This window comes from Melanostigma gelatinosum (genome assembly GCF_949748355.1).
Source record: "Melanostigma gelatinosum genome assembly, chromosome: 3".
NCBI classification, from domain to species: Eukaryota; Metazoa; Chordata; class Actinopteri; order Perciformes; family Zoarcidae; genus Melanostigma; species Melanostigma gelatinosum.
In genome coordinates, this window is record NC_136636.1 from 23,333,770 (window position 1) to 23,350,308 (window position 16,539).

The window sequence follows — 16,539 nt, forward strand, 5'->3', positions numbered from 1 at the left end:
GAACTTATTCTTCCTAATTCATGACCAACATGAAATGTATTTTTTCATAAGGGGCAGTAATTACATCATTGAGGTCTGATGTTGCTGCAGTTCCTGACCGCAGTGTCCTTGTTCGCTTAACTGCATATTAGCTCACAGGAAATAGTTTCTACTTTTCAAAATAGAAAAGTGAATTTGTAATGATAATACAATAATAACAATAAAGTAGTTGCTTCCCAAAATAATGTTGAAATAGATGTGTACAACATGTATTGACTGCTAAGTGTGTTTTGATAAATGAGGAATGCATTTCTACATCAGGTGATCCTCTCAAGTCGCTTAATCAATTAGAAGAGGGAAAGAAACTTTATCGGGGATTATTTCCGCAATTGATTAATTGTTCCATTGATTTCTCTGCATAAACTCCACACATTCTCTTCATTTAACTTCCCAGACATGAAGGGTGCCTGTTTTTTGACTCATATATTTTGCAAACGTAATGCATTCGAGTTTTTGGATTGATGTTTGGTTAAAACAAGGAATATGAAGATGCCATGCGTTATATAGACAAAAAGATAGGGTTCAAGATTAAAAACTTTTCAAGCCCGTAAGATATAATTAGGTTTGGGAGTTTATGTGAATCACTAAGTTTAAAAGTGGTATTTGTGAAACGAGAAAAAGAAGAATGCAATCCTCTTCTGGTGGCACTTTTTGTTTCATCTTTCTATTATCTCCTTTTACAGCAGCCTTTTACCCGGTGGTGAACAAACCCGGAAATTGGCGCAGGATGTATCGACATCTCCTCGTTGATCCTCCACTTTTCCTCTCTGAAATGGAGCTCTCTTGCGCATCCACACTGTTCCACAACACCAGTATGCCGCTAAACGCCACTGGGAATTACACCAACGACCAGTTCATGGAAGACAACCTCTTTGAAATTCTGGGTCCAAAACGATCTCCCTTCTTCCTCCCAGTCACCAGTGTTTACCTTCTCATCTTCATCACCGGCTTGTCTGGGAATCTGCTCACATGTGCAGTGATAGCAAAGCACAAGAAGATGCGAAACCCCACCAACCTCTACCTGGTGAGCCTGGCCGTGTCGGACCTCCTCGTGCTGTTGTTCGGGATGCCTCTGGAGATCTACGACCTTTGGCAAAACTACCCGTTCCCCTTTGGCGAGGGCGGCTGCTACTTCAAGACCTTCCTCTTCGAGACCGTCTGCTTTGCCTCGATCCTCAACGTCACGGCTCTCAGCGTGGAGAGGTATATAGCCGTGGTGTACCCGCTCAAAACGCTATACCTGTCGACCAAACAGCACGCCAAGCGGGTCATCGCCATTGTGTGGGCGGTTTCGATGACATGTGCCATCCCCAACACCTCCCTGCACGGGATCTTCTACCTCCCAGAGAGAATGGAGGAGTCGGCTATATGCACTGTGCTGAAGCCCCTGTGGATCTATAACATGCTCATGCAGATCACCACTGTGTGCTTCTACTTTGTGCCCATGGTGGTGATTAGCGTGCTGTACCTGGTGATGGGCCTTCACTTGTGCCGGGAAAGGCGGCAGCCCGGCGGGAACCTGGCGAGGAACTGTAGCAGTATCATTCGAAGGAAGATGAGTGGGAACGGGCGCAGGAGACAGATCAACAAGATGCTCTGTGAGTTATTTTGTCTCTTCAGAAAACATGGTTATTGCCGTGAAATGTTGTCATGGTTGGGCGGCATATACCCTCTAATCTATGATATTAATGCGAAGGCACATACCTAAAGACATGAAATCACAGAGCAAATAATACCAGAGAACTGTCTATTCTTTGTGTGAGTCACATCCTCCACTGGGGCTTGATGAGGTTCGATGTAGTTCTTACAGTCCACCTACCCCACCTTACTCCAAATGAATTAATTCCTTCTTTTCTGTATGAGGAGTTTCATTCTAGATTGATATATCCGTCATCAAAAGATTTTAGTAGGTGGTATTAAATTGCAATGAGACATCTTAAAGGACATGAAAACATATTTCCTGAATCAGTCGCTTACTGTAAGCGATGAAATCTCACATAACCGCCAAGGTTAGAGCATGCATGGTCTTGATAGGTCAGGTATTTCTACAGCCAATTTACTGTTATAAAAATAGTTGATTATCTTGCCAAGAAAACACAACTGTGAGTCACATAAAAACACAGAGAACAGACTTAAAACAAAACAGCAAACATTGTAAAGAACCAGGACTGAGCGGGGAAGACTGTCAAACCATGCTGCAGTGAAATGAGCGGTTTGCTAAAGGGAATCTGGTGCTCGCAGCTGGCTTCATCAATAAAGCCCATGACCCCCACTGACTCAGACACTTGCATCCCCAGGACAATTTCTTAGTTACACACCCTTGCACATCTTCTCTCTATTAATATACAATTGCCACTTTAATAATATACTTGTTTTAACATATTGTTCTTTTATTTTGCAACTTGTAATGTCATTTTTGAAATGATGTCTCATACTATTGCACTGTGTTTACTGTTATGCACCATTCACTTAGTCAAATCCCTTGTATACGTAACTTACTCGGCAATAAACAGTTGTGATTCTGATTCGGGAAACACTACCACCTTCAGTTAAACTTCCTTGTAGCTTTAAATTAAACTGATGACATTCCCATCAGCCTCAGCTTCTCTTGGTGTTTAGAGCTAATTGGTAAATGTTAGCACGCTAACAGGCTAAACTAAGATGGAGAACAAAGTCAACATTGTATGCAAAAACATCAACATGTTAGCATCGGTTTGAGTTTGAACTCATTGTGGTCACACTTACAGAACTACTTGCAAGAGCTCCAGCGAAGATCAAAAGTCTCCAAAAGTACACGTCAGACAGACATGAAATGTACAAATCGTCCGAGGTATTTCGCTTTGGGTTTGAATATTTCACCCAGTCTAAACATCATATAGATTCAGTGAAGAAGAGCTGGAACAAGATGAATCCGAATATAAATGTGATTCTGCCAAAGAACGTAGAATAAAAGGATTTTTTCCCCCCGACCGTTAAGCTCGACTCCAACGGAAAAAGTGAATAAACTTCTCACAAACTCTCTTGTTGGTAAAAAAAAGAGACTAAGCGTCAAATGTTTGCCACTCACATTTATAAATAGCTCTCAATGTGTGATGATGAGCCAACAAGCTCCCAACAAAGCTAAGTCAGTCACTTGATGCCATATGCCCGCCGTCATCAACAGCCAAACAGCCTGCGGCACCTCCTTCAGTGAGATCATTTTAAGATTTAAGAGAGGAATGGAAGTGCTTTGTCGCCATTATCTGCCAATAATCGTTGAGTTTATGTTTCACAGAGCCGGCCTCCATGATTTTACAGTAGCCCAGAAGGGACAAACCAAACACTGTTTCTATAGGGCCATTCGCCTTTTCACGTTGGAGAATGTAGTTTTCCTACATGCTGAGCATACAGGACACGTTTTATTTGGTTGCAATCTCCAACCTTACTGCTAGATGCAAACAAATCCTACACACAGCACCTTTAAAGGATGTGTGGGATTTTTCGGGGGATATATTGTGGCTGTTAAAGGGACACAACACTGCTTTCGTGAAACAGCAGCCACTGTGGAAAGGAGTGGCAACTAGTCAGTTGCTTCAAAGACATTAAAGCAACCTGATTGAGAGTGAGTTGAAGTCAGTGAGCAAAGGCTGCAAACAATTATTTTAATATTTGAATAATCTGCCGGTTATTTTCTCAATGAATTGATATTCTCAGTTCCTCTGTGTTGGTGTCATATGCACCTTGTGACTTTTCAAAATTACATTTTTAGATACAGGATTGAAAGTAAAAGGCCTCAGTTTTTTCTACTGCATCAGCAAATACATGCAATGTAGCTACATGACATCAATGCTCATAGCATGAGAACACTTTGCATCTTAAAGTGGTCTATCAAAACTCCTAAAAACCAACATAATTTAGACTACAACACTGTACATTGAGATTGACACTCATTCTTCTTACAATATCATCAAAAATGCAGAAAAAAATGCAGTGAGAGAACTATTTGGTCTTCCCATGGCCCTCAGGAGGTGTTATGAAGGAGTGTACTGAAGTGTCTATTGTCATTTTCTATTACGGATAAACTTTGCTCATTTGTCATATCAAAAACAGGGTGTTGCAGTAAATGTGGATCCCCACTAGTGTCCATTGTAGGATGATGTTCTTATAGCATTTAGCTCCATTGTCTTTCCAGTATCTTCATCTAATTTGATCTTGCCCATAAGGGTACCAACGTCATCACTACTCTATAAATAATTGAGAGCAGCAACAAAGAAAAGTGTTTGACATGCAACAAAAATAAATACATTGTAATCCGCCTCATTCTCTTCGGCCTGATCCTCTAGCGATCGTGGTGGCAGTGTTTGGAGTCTGCTGGGCGCCCTTCCACATCGAGAGGCTCCTGTGGAGTTCCATCAGCCAGTGGACCGATTTGATGTACAACATTTATCAGTCCGTCCACATCGTGTCGGGCGTCTTCTTCTACCTCAGCTCCGCAGTCAACCCCATCATCTACAGCCTGCTCTCCACGCGGTTCAGGGAGTGTTTCCGAGAACTCGTTTGCTCCCGGACGGAGGATAACAATTCTGTCCGAGATTCGACACCATTCCCTAAGATTTTAGTGGAAACCTCTGTCTCAAGTGGCAGAGCTCAGGCTGAAGGGAAGGACTCCAACACTTGCATCCCTTTGCTGTCTCCTAACATGACACTGAGCATGGACACTGCAATCCTCACATGTGCATTTAAAGAGACCTCTGTGTTCTAACTTAGACTAGATTTGAATAAACTCACAAGCAACAGAGAAACCATAGTTGGACAATTTGGACACAGTCAAATGAAAAATACATTTTAATGTCTCCTTATGTTAATTATTAATTTATCTCGTGTTACATGCTAAATGTGAAGTGTTAGATCATGAGTATTTTTCAGAAAGATCTCTCTTGTCTCTCTTGCAAAATGACTCATTTTGAACTGGGGAACAGTTCCATCAATGTCTCCAATAAAATGAGATTTTGCTTTACGATGCTAACCGACATCATATAAACAAGTGGTGAAGCTAGAGACTTGTGTTTCCTTCACAAAACGACAAGTCTGGGTTTTATGAGACCAAAAAGATGTTTATACACTTTGTACGCATTAAACAAAGAGATGTAACGTGTTCATTTGTGAGATTTAATTTACGGATTCATATCCCTTGTTTCCTGTCTTGATGCTAAGGTAACTGTCTGCTAGCTCCAGTGGTATTGAGATTCTCCTGTGAGAAAGTGAAGCCGTTTCTCAAAGGTTTTGAATGGTTATGTTACATGTCATTCAATAGCCTGTACGTGAAGTTTTGATGAGTTTGTTTGCTATGAAGCATATTATTCAACAGTGCCTGCATATTTCACCTGCTGTCTTATTCTGTGAGTGCTGTATGCCTCAGAAGGTCAATCCTGGGGGACACTGGGACAATCCAATCTAAATGATGCATGTTGTTCTTGTTTTTGGTTTTTTTTGTATTTGGAAAATTGATATGTTGCCAGGCAGCAAAAACAGGTCAACTGCTTCTTCCTGTGAACAAAGACTGTAATGCTTCACTGCGAGATTTTCCAAATTGTTCTCATGCACGACATTTCATTGATTCAGCCCTTGTTCAAAGTGATTGCAAAATAAAAAAAAAAAGATTTTGGCGATTGTGAAATGCCTGATTTAAAATAAATATATGTTGAAGCTGTCCACACGTAGCTATTATTATCGTGTTCTGTTTCTTTGATGACTGACATATGAATGCAGAAATCATCATGATTGTATTGTGTAATTGTTGCTTTGTGGAAGGCGTCATTTATCTCAAACAGCAAGCCTCAACAAAAACAGAGAATCAACAAAGGGTGTACTTCACATGTTAGTTTTGTTGGATTACAATACTGCATGAGCCATGATTGCACTTTTCCTCCAAACCGTCCATCAGAATAAGCTTAAATCTGTCGGCCTTGACAACATAGCATTTCATAGTTGAATGGCAGTTTCAATATTTCCATCCACAGCCAAATGAAGTGGACACAGTAGATTTACTTCTTCACATTGCCTCAATTGTACTCGCTGCACCTGGTACATTTTTAATGTCTATCCCATTTCCATCATATATTCAGACACATGATCTAATATGAGCGGTAAAACATCGGCCTTGGCCATAGGGGTTACTTCTGTAAGCTTGAATCTGTCATTTTCAGTCAGAGCAGTGTATTCTTCTTCTTGGTGTTAGAGGTTGAGACCAATTGGAGTCCATTGTTAGGGCTAAAATAGCAGTGAGTCACACATGCAACCAAAAGCCTCTCTGTGCTTTCATCGGCTCGAATTGGGGCGCCACAATATTTTCCATCTTTGTGCGTGCTTCTTGACATTAAATTAACAGTTCCATTCCGTGGCAACATCTGCATTTAAATAGAAGTGATGCATATTCATGTGGAGCTTTAAAGTCCTGATTCTACATGCCACAAGCTTAGTTAATTCATAGTACCGGTAACACAAGGAAATGTAATGTTATTTTCCCCCAAACCAATGCAATCATCGTCGAAGAATTGAAAATGAAATCCATGTAAATATTTACGGAGATAACCGCGAGAGGAGTTCGTTGTGAGCCCGTGTTCTCTCGTGAAACTCAAGGACAGAAGAGACAATGTAACAGCGGTTTAATTGAAGGCAGGAAAAACACATGCACCGTATCACCATAGTGTGAATGTTCAGGTGGGAGGCCTAATGAAGGACAGTCATACATCGTTTAGTATAAAGTCATTACTTTTCTGTGCAAGACATTTTACATATTGCCGTCCCTCTCTGTGCTTTCTATAAATCCCATCTTTCATCGCCAAAATGACCCAGACTTTATCATTTAGTCTTTAAATATTCACAGCCCCATTTTTTATTTTTTTCCAGTCCTTCACGTATCTCAAGCAAACATCAGTTGACTTCAGGCTGCAGTTCAGCTGGAGAAGGATGGCCTGCGGGATATTCTGACCACATTGTATGTGTTGAGTCCCGGTGCATCAAAACCAGGGGACAAACCGAGCTTGTCAAAGGTGTAGAAATTAAACAATTGGCCATCTTGAGCTTCCAATGACACTGAGGCCGTCCCGACTCGCAAAACACAAGGGTACTCTTTTTCAAAAACCACTCTAAACACCCGGTCAACCAGGTAGTTGAGCTTTATTGTCCTGTACTTCTCTGGAATCACCTCCTCAATCTGAGGCCCAAACTGTTGCATGATCAGAACTCCGTCGGACCCGACTTTTATCTCGTAGAAGGTGATGTTACTGTAGGTGAAAAAGCCAATGTAAGGTTCTGGGTTTGGTGGAAGATAAAGGACCTTCTTGCCCTCCCTGAAGGCTTTTTCTATGGCTGGTATGATGTGTTTGTAGGCCTTGGTGACCAAGTCCTGGTTCTGAGGTCGGCTGCCAGCCATAAGCACCACCAGACCGAGCTTCATTCTGGGTACAAGGGAAAAGGTGGCAGAGTAGCCGTCCAGATCGCCATCTTTTCGCACCATCTCGTAGCCCATGAGCTCATTCACCTCCCACGGCGTCCCAGTACGGTTGGCAAAGTAGTCCTTATCGCACCTGAAAAGCGGCGTTAGCATGATCTTCAATGAGTCTGGTTCCAGCATCTTGCGGTGGTAAGCGCCCAGCAGCATCATGCCGAGCTTGGCCAAGTCTGCGGCCGTGGAGAACATCTGACCCGAAGGACGGTACCAGCCCAGGTCGTAGAGCGGGGCTGGCTTTCCGTTGGAGTACACGCCCACGGCCATCTGGCCCTGGAGGCCCGTGCTGAGGTCAAAGCCGGTGTCCTCCATCCCCAGCCGGTCCAGGATGTTGTCTGTGATCCACCGCTGGTAGTCAACGGCGGCCACTCGCTCGGCCATCACGTGAGCCAGCAGCGAGAAGGCGAGGTTGCTGTAGTGACACCTGGAAGGTAGCAAGTGAAAGAGATGGAGAGTGTTTCAAAAATCTGGTTGTTGATGCAAAAAATGAGATAAACTATTTTACAAGGGCAAACTCAACACCTATCTTGAAGAAATAGAAGCTTGACTTGAAACTGAAAACAGCTCGCCTCGCTCCGTCCAACCTGCCTACCAGACCCTCTAAAACGTACTAACGCGGTATATGTTGTTTGTTTCTTCTGTGCAAGAACTGAAAAGTAAAAGTGACAAGTTGTGGTGTTTTGAAGGGTTATGTGGCTGGCAGCACTGACAACTTGGGTTGGAACTGCGGATGAAAATATGATTCAAACTAACTGATAAAATACATTAAATGACAGCATTCAAGTTTAATATATCACATGGTGCTTTGCAAATGGAATAAATAAAACAAAGTAAATAACCGGTGAGACTTCAGGAAGTCACTGCTTCTGGCTAAGAAAGAGTCCGGCACACCTTTAAACCACAACATTTTTAGCTGCTTTTTGTGCGGATTAAACAGACACAAATGTGATAGTTAGTAGGGCTGTGTATTGGCAAGAATCCGGTAATACGACACGTATTCACACAGGGGTTACGATTCAATATATTGCAAAACTTTAGGAAAACTGTCATTATAAAGAAAACACCACTATATGCTTAAAATCTGAGTAAATTACTTTTTTTATGCATTCAAACCAATGAAAACAAATCAATTTAAATCGAAAAAGGGGTTTTGAGATTCAACATGAACCACAAATAATGTTTTTAATTGGTGAACTCCTGAGGTGCTGGGCGATGGATTTTCTCCCCTTTGGACAAAGCAAGGCTGGCTGTTTCCCTCAGTTTCCAGCCTTTATGATAAGATAAGCAAACGGGCTGCTGGCTGTAGGTTTATGTTTACCATGCATAAATAATATTCTCATCAAAGCCTTGACAAGAAAGCGGTTGGGCATATTTCCCAGAATCTCAAACTATTTCTTTTATCAGACAGATGACACAAAATATGTTGTCGTCAGCAAATGATGAAGGCCCTCCCGTGCCAAATTTATGCATTTACACAATTTAATACCCCCAGTTTGCAAAATAAAAATGTACATATTGAAATACTGAAATCAACTCAACATAACAAATCTTACTTGGTGCCTGGGTCTGCGACAAGGACATCATCTTGCATGAGATTGATTGCAGTTTGTGTTTTTCCTTTCCAAAGCAGACTTGTGGCGCGAAGTCTCCTGGGTAGGCCTGCATCAGCCCACCGTACAACAGTGTTCAATGAAAAAAAACTTCAGCCAACAAATGAAACGCAAGAATTGTATTTGCATGCGCGAGACATCTGTTCTTCTATCCTGCTCAATGAAATAAGTCTTCATGTTTTGTTTCAGTCAGGTGGTTATTTGTAGAGTACTGGTACGAGACAAATTGGGTTCAGTTCTCTGAATGTGATCATCGTGTTCAGGTTTGATACCTTGATAATAAACGGAGACAACGGGGTATTTAAAGATTCATAGCTTGTCTTGCTGCAGGCGTTTCCCTCATCTTTTATTTGAATTCATTACACAGAGTGTGGTTTTACAGATTGAAAAGCGTGTTTATGCGCGACGATTGTAAACTTGTTTGCTGAGACAATATGTGGATGTAACTGTTGACTCCAGCATGATAAGTATCTGAACAGCTCAAATGTCTCTGTAGCAGGTATCCATTGCAGGCTTTACATACGAACGAGAAGATTCTTTTTCATCTTTTTTTGTAATAGCACATTTCAGTTTCGCCTTGGTAACGTGTTCAAATGACTGTTTTTGTCTGACCAAAAGTCAAAAACCTCTAGACATCAGGTATCAGATACTACATGAAATGTTTTGGCATTTTTGCTTAAAAATGACAATTATCCTGATCGTTGCATAAAAACATAATATATAACAACATGAATTGTTTGACTGATTGTTTCAGCTTTAAAATCAATAAATGAAAAGTAAGAAGTTGAATCTTCAAACTTCAGAAATACAAAGGAACTGCAACCTGGATGTTTACATTCAACACACATTTTGATCAGAGAAAACGGTTCGTCAAATATACCAGCAGCGTCTTCTTCTTCTTCTTTTATTTAAGTGTTTGTTTCAATAAGTCAGCTCCCTTGGGTTGATAGCAGCACCGGCATTACAATCAATCCCATCTCTAAGATGCTTTTTCACATCACAGAGGTTGGCTCTCTTGAATTCTCTCTCTATAACCTCCTGTTGTTACCTGAGAGCTGGCTGGCCATCCTGCGCAGAGTGACCGAGGAGGAGCGGATCTGAACCTCCCCGCTGTCCAGAAATATCAGGCCGTCTGTCACGTATTTCAGCCGAGAGTCTCGCGTCTTCCCCAGAGGATTTTTGATGGTGAAGTTCTCCACATATTTTTCCAGAGGATCATCCAGGGAGCCGATCTTCCCATCTTCCCACAGTTTGTACAGCATCAAGGTCGGGAAGATTTTTGATAGGCTTGCAATTCTGAAGGACAGATAACACACAGCAATGTGATTGTTTTTAACAACTTCTTATATACAGTCAATGGTCGGTAAAAAAAATAGAAATACTCATATTTGTTGAAGGAGTCAGAGCACTCAATTCATGTACCTGAGATTAGATGTTCTATCTTTTAAAAGTGAAACTCCGGAGACACTGGGGGGGGGGGGGGTCGAATCAAATATGTTATAGAACTGACTTTTAGCATTTTCGCAACATGTGTAACATTCTCGTGAGGACTTTTCGATTATCCATTTATTTCTTGTAAAGGCCACCAATTTCACACTCAATATACCGCTCAGCATGTGAGCATGGCTGTTGATCTCCTGTGGCTCGGCTGCATCAATTTGGGCCAATTCGTATTATTTCCACTGTGGTGTTCACACATCTACGTACTGATAGTTGTCCCTGCTCATGCGTTCTGGTCGGTCTGTGTGATCCTGTCCCTTTCTTTTCCCTTGAAAGGGTGATTGTTATGTTGCTTCCCTTCCTGCACTATAACACACTCTAAGTAGTTACTTTAGCCTTTTTAGAGTAACCAGGGGTAACATGATCTCCATCATGCTGGAACAGCCGTTACACATCAGTGAGGAACTTCGGTGCAGATGTATACTGGCTGAAAGATATTTACATCCCGAGCTTATGTGCCCATTATTTAAGTAATGTAATGATGCTCATCCCATAATGACAACACAATGCCTCCTCTGCAGAGCAGACAAAAAAATGTGTTTTGCGTTTCAGACTCCAGCAACATTATTCTGACAAAAAGCACACCGAAGAAGAGCCTCATCAGAGAGGAGTTTGAGGAGCGATAATCAGGGCTGGAGTGCTGCTACTGTTGAGGGTACTGAGGTCAGATGGAAATCTTGGGTTTTTAGTGACCTTGAGAGGAGTTTACATTCAACACTTGAAAAAACAATGAAGTATTTCTACCCCAGAATATTACTCCTGGCAGCGTGCAGAAAGATGAAAGTGCTTTTAAACCTTCATGGGAAATAAAGCCTGCATCACTTTACTTTACAGATCTGTAATTTCCCAGAAGCGAAATGTAAAGAACTTTGTAATGTGGTACTAAACAGGGGAATAGAGACTTATGTTACACGAGCTACATTAAATAAATAAAGAAATAAATAAAAGCAGTATATATAATTGAGTGACACATGGCAATCTTTTTTCAAAGTGTTTTATTGGTTTAAATTTACAGTTAATTATTTTATTGTTTGGTATTTTATTCTAGTTCATTATCTGTACTTTTAGCGGCCTCTATTCATTCTATTAAGCTGAATTGATTGATCATGATTTTTATTTTTTTATTATTATTATTGTCATCATTTTTATTCTGTGCAATGAATCATCTTTTTGAAGGGCCAGAGTTGTGTGAAAACATAACTTTGCTCACTCATTAGGACTGGCCAACAGTTTGATATTTGATGGGTCATATGCTCGGTGTTACAAAATGGCTTGCTTGCTTCATTTGAATGATTAACTTTCATGCTCTATGGCATTTAACAGGTGTAACATATACAAAAAAAGCCTCTTCAAATTTGGTCAGTACAATCTAAATAGACCAGCGTGCATGGGCCGGGTTCATCGCTTACTTTATACCTTATCATTACTATGACTGTTACGAGTAGTAGTCGTATTTTAATTGTATTTATTTAATACTAATTTAATTACTATAATTATTAAAATCTTGGCTGCTGTCCTGGTGTTTCATCAAGTGCTCACCGGTAAATTGTGTACTCATTGGGGGGTCCCGAGGGAGGGTCACTGCCATTCCTCTTTCCAAAGTTGCCGGTCCACAAAACGGTGTCATTTAAGATCACGATGGCCGACAGAGAGGGGAGGCTGGTGGGATTGATGCTCTGCCGGAGCACAGCGTCCACCTGGAATGAGGCCGAGCAGGACGTGAGGAGTCAGTTCAGAAAATGTGTCCACTTTAGATGGAAGTTTGTGAAGAATACGCAAACCGGCAGCTGGCTGTAGCTCACACACAAGAGCGGTCTTGATCTTCTCACACTGAAAACCTAAGTTAAGGGCCCTGGAGAAGGTTACACTCTACCTAAAATATTCAGGAGGTAATAAATCATGAACTATTATAAGTCTCCAGACTTCACAGATGATTTTATTTAAAAGAGCTTTTCCAATATTTCTCAAAAGGAAAGATTAGAGAATAGATGATACAAAATTGACCTTTTCTTCTTTTCTTCTTTCCTGTCGCATTGATCAATCTCTCACGTGAAAGAAGAAAAGGCCCCCAGACTTATCTTGTGGCCCTTTTTGTGGGGACAGGACCCCTGGGTTGGAAACCACTGGATGAAAATACCAAACCGTATCGACACAACAGTTAAAATCAGCTTCACCTCGACCAACTACAACAGAGAAATGCTCCGTAATTAACAATCCAATCATTCACAGAAGCGACTTTTCTACAAAAGCACTTTCACTTTTGCAGTTCACTTCCGTCGGATTTAAAATACAGAATTGTTTCTTGGTATGGAGTATATTGACATTGTGATATTGCTACTTTTACTAAAAATAATAATGAATAATATAAAGTGTGAGCGACGATATAACATTCAACATGACGTCAAATTGATGTTGTCATAGTTGCACAGACCCGTTAGGAATTTAGCTATTTTAATATTGACCTTAATGTTGATGGGGTACACTGTCAACATTAAACATCAAATGTAAAGGTTTTGCCCAACTCTGACACACATGTAAGGTGGGAGCTCAAACACATAGAGCTTGTTGGGAAGCTTATGTTCAGCATATGTGGTGTAAATAAAAATATATTCATTCAATGTTAAATAATATGAGCTATACTTGTAAGCAATGTTCCCTCTAAGCTGCGCGCTTGAGCAATCGCGCACTGCTCGCACATTCTCAGCGCACAAGAAAATCTATGCAGCGCATAAAATAAAATTCAACATAAACGTATTAATTAATATCTAATATTAGTCCTAATCTTATCTAATCAATTAAACCAATAATAATAATAATAATAATAATAATTTTGTTTTCTGTACTATTTTGCAACGTAACTCAGTGAGTGACAGGTGTCCAGCCAATGATAGGATTCGGTTCACTTACGCTACGCAGCCAATCATAGCATTGACACTATTGCCCTGCCCATTCGCGCCGTGCAGGTTAGCTAGCTATCAACAGTGCGGCGGAGTTACGAGACGCAAATGCTAACCCCTTATCATGGCGAAACGAACGGGCAGCGACATAAAGTCAAAGCAAGAAGCAGACGAAGCCATCAACCTGGACAAAGTGTACAACCATTGGAGAAGTGAGAAGGACAGACGTGAAAAATAAGGTAAAATTTAAGTCAGATTTGTGCATATTCTACTTGACATTTATTAAGATTTTTTACTTATGGATATTAATCATTAAATTATGTTACTACTAGATAATTTATGGGTAGTAGAAATGATAATAAAAAACTGAGTAATTACATATTTTACAGACAGAGTTACAGGAATTTACACTGTATCACAAGCTACAGCACACGTCATTGTGCAAAATGTGAATGTTTTAATGTGAACAAAATGTTATGTCTGAAAGGTGTATATGTATCATTTCTTCCAGAACAGGACCCTCACACAGGCCACAACAGGACCTCACACAGGCCAAAGCAAGACTCTTCCCATGGCCAAAGCAGGACTCTCACATAAAACATACTACACATCTCATGAACAACAAGATTTTTGTCTTTTTCCTTTAAAGTTTGTCAAATCACTTATATTAAAAGTAAACTAGTGAAAATTGCTGCTGTAATTTGATTCTTTTAATAAGCCATGTAACTTGCTATGATCCAAGGTGTGATACTGGTGTGTGGCCACAGCATGCACATCTGATGTTGCTCACAGTGGTCCTCAGTGTGCTCAGGGAGCTTGTGTGTATGCCCAGACACATGAAAAATTAGAGGGAACATTGCTTGTAAGCTTATATTGCGGAGTTGTGAGGTCACTGTAAGTAGGTCAAAAACTGCAAGCAGGGCATTCCGTCGCCTGTTTGCACGATAGAAACAGTTACAGTGGCCCTGAAAGAAGCACTTGCTTAAACCACCAGATTAGGGCAGAAACTGCCATCTTAGAGTAGGAGAAGAGCTCTTTATCTATTCACACAGAGACTTCGAAATAGCTTAGAACTGCACCCTTTTTCCGGCACCTTAAGTGTTAACAATATGCAGACACACTGACGTTCCAGAGAAGGCGGTCCGGAACTGAGCCAGTGTGGGTGAAGTTGCCCAGAGCTCCATCATGTCATCTGAACGCTAAAAAACAGATCCACCTCCTACTTTGTATTCAACCAATAGGCTTCCATCAGAAGAACCTTTAACACACATGCGCACTCTGTCTAAGCGCCTTTTAGCTTTTCATTCGCTCCTACAGAGTGAACTTTCTAGGTCCCTGCACGTTTAACTGCTGGACATAATACTTCTGTTACAAATAAACCTTATTGCTTGAATTGAGCTAAACGCCTCGACCTAAGTCTGTTCACCTGAGTTTTCTCCTCAACATGAGTTTTATTCTTAACAGTGGTGAAAGCAGGTTCAACGTTTGGTGTTGCAAGGCTTGGTATTGTTTCTTTACAGGGACATCATTAATAAAGTCGTCAGCCTTCAACAATTTATGAAATGATGTTTTCTATCAGGCCTCTCTTTGTCCGTCGACCTGCATTCATACGGAGCCTGGTCTTGTGCTGACTAATTGAAGCACCTTGAAGAAAGAGACCACAGTGATTCATTTTTTTAAAAAGAAGTTTAAAGGAGTCTTTCTGGAGTTTTGGGGGGGTTTTTTGCTAAAGCTTCCCAGAGACAGTCGACATGAGGTTGCTCACAAAGCCTTTAATTACAGTTGATTGTAACCTTCAGCATGGTTATTATTGTTTTCATAAATATCTGAACAACCATCACGATTTCTTCCTCGACAGTCAACAAATGTTCTGCCGTTTGTTCAACGAGCAGCAGATCCTGAAGGCACCTTCATATCTCCTTTATTCAGAGGCAACTTTACTCCTGAGATTATCAGGTTATCAGTTGTACAGACTGTTTGTTTTCACCTTCTGCAAGGAGGCCAGAGCTTTTAAGAGTTAGCTAAAAGGGAAATTTGGTTGGAAATGAATGAATCGTGTTTGAAACAAGACAGTCTACCGCCATGCTAGCAGCTAACGTAAATGCTAACATCAGATGATAAGAGGCAGACAGTGACAATCATGATGATCAGAGGCGGGACCAAGTCACAAGAAAGCCTCATGTCTTGGCACTTAAGCCCCATGTCCTAAGCTTTGAGTTTAAAGTCCGAAACAAGTCATAATGCACTCTTCACCAATTGTAATGCCGTTTGCATCTCTGTCTGTCATTTTTGACGCGCACATTTTGCACACTGCAATTCATTTTTTGTTGACCACGTCATAGCTTTTGCACGTGGACGAATAATGTAATCTTCTCCAGCAGCCGGTGAGTAACATCAGCTCTGCATGGTTGTCCCCTGCAGCGTCATCTGATGCTGTCAGACTGGTTTGAACAAAGAGAATTCAGCTTGGAATGAAAAGGGTTAAAGTTAGTTGATGCAGGAAATGCATTTATTCGTTGTACACTTTTTGATTTCCAGTCTTTTTAATATTTTGGCTTTTAATGGACGGTATCAAGTCAAAGTCCCGAGTCATGGGTGTTAAAGTTCAAGTATTTTTGGATTTTTTTTCCCTTCATGGCAACATAGTTTTTATAAACTGTACAATGTGGAATACAACTACAAAATACTGGTCGTTTCCCATCCAACCATTGCCAACGCCCACAAGGTGTCCACGCAGTGAGGTCATCTACAACATGTTTGGCACTAGAAAGTGCTCTCATGGCTCAGGGGGGACACGGCCATCTGCCGCACCTTCATAGCAGATGACCGCAGAGACTGCACTCATCAGCATTCGTGCTGTGGAGAAACGTTTATGCTGTCTGATTTTCCATTTATTATATTTTGCCTGTGAACTTTCTTTAATTTCTGATCCTTAAGACAACACAATGGTGAATACATCAGCAACCTCAGTTAATGCACACATCGGACTGCCTGGTTTTTACGA

At 41.0% G+C, this 16,539-nt stretch overlaps 2 protein-coding genes across 2 annotated transcripts; one reads left to right on the forward strand and one right to left on the reverse strand.

Moving 5' to 3' along the window:
* Window positions 1–811: 811 nt before the first annotated feature.
* nmur3 (neuromedin U receptor 3) lies at window positions 812–4,780 on the forward strand (the record flags this gene model as incomplete). The annotated part of the gene is made up of 2 exons (XM_079266411.1): window positions 812–1,637; window positions 4,362–4,780. The coding sequence occupies 2 exons, from the start codon at window positions 812–814 to the stop codon at window positions 4,778–4,780; spliced, it is 1,245 nt and encodes a 414-aa protein (XP_079122537.1).
* Window positions 4,781–6,973: 2,193 nt separating this feature from the next.
* On the reverse strand, window positions 6,974–15,619 carry lactbl1b (lactamase, beta-like 1b; the record flags this gene model as incomplete). Its single annotated transcript, XM_079296624.1, has 5 exons — window positions 6,974–7,952; window positions 9,082–9,187; window positions 10,187–10,434; window positions 12,178–12,335; window positions 15,614–15,619. 5 exons carry the CDS (start codon window positions 15,617–15,619, stop codon window positions 6,974–6,976), a joined length of 1,497 nt encoding a protein of 498 aa, XP_079152750.1.
* Between the last annotated feature and the right edge of the window lie 920 nt (window positions 15,620–16,539).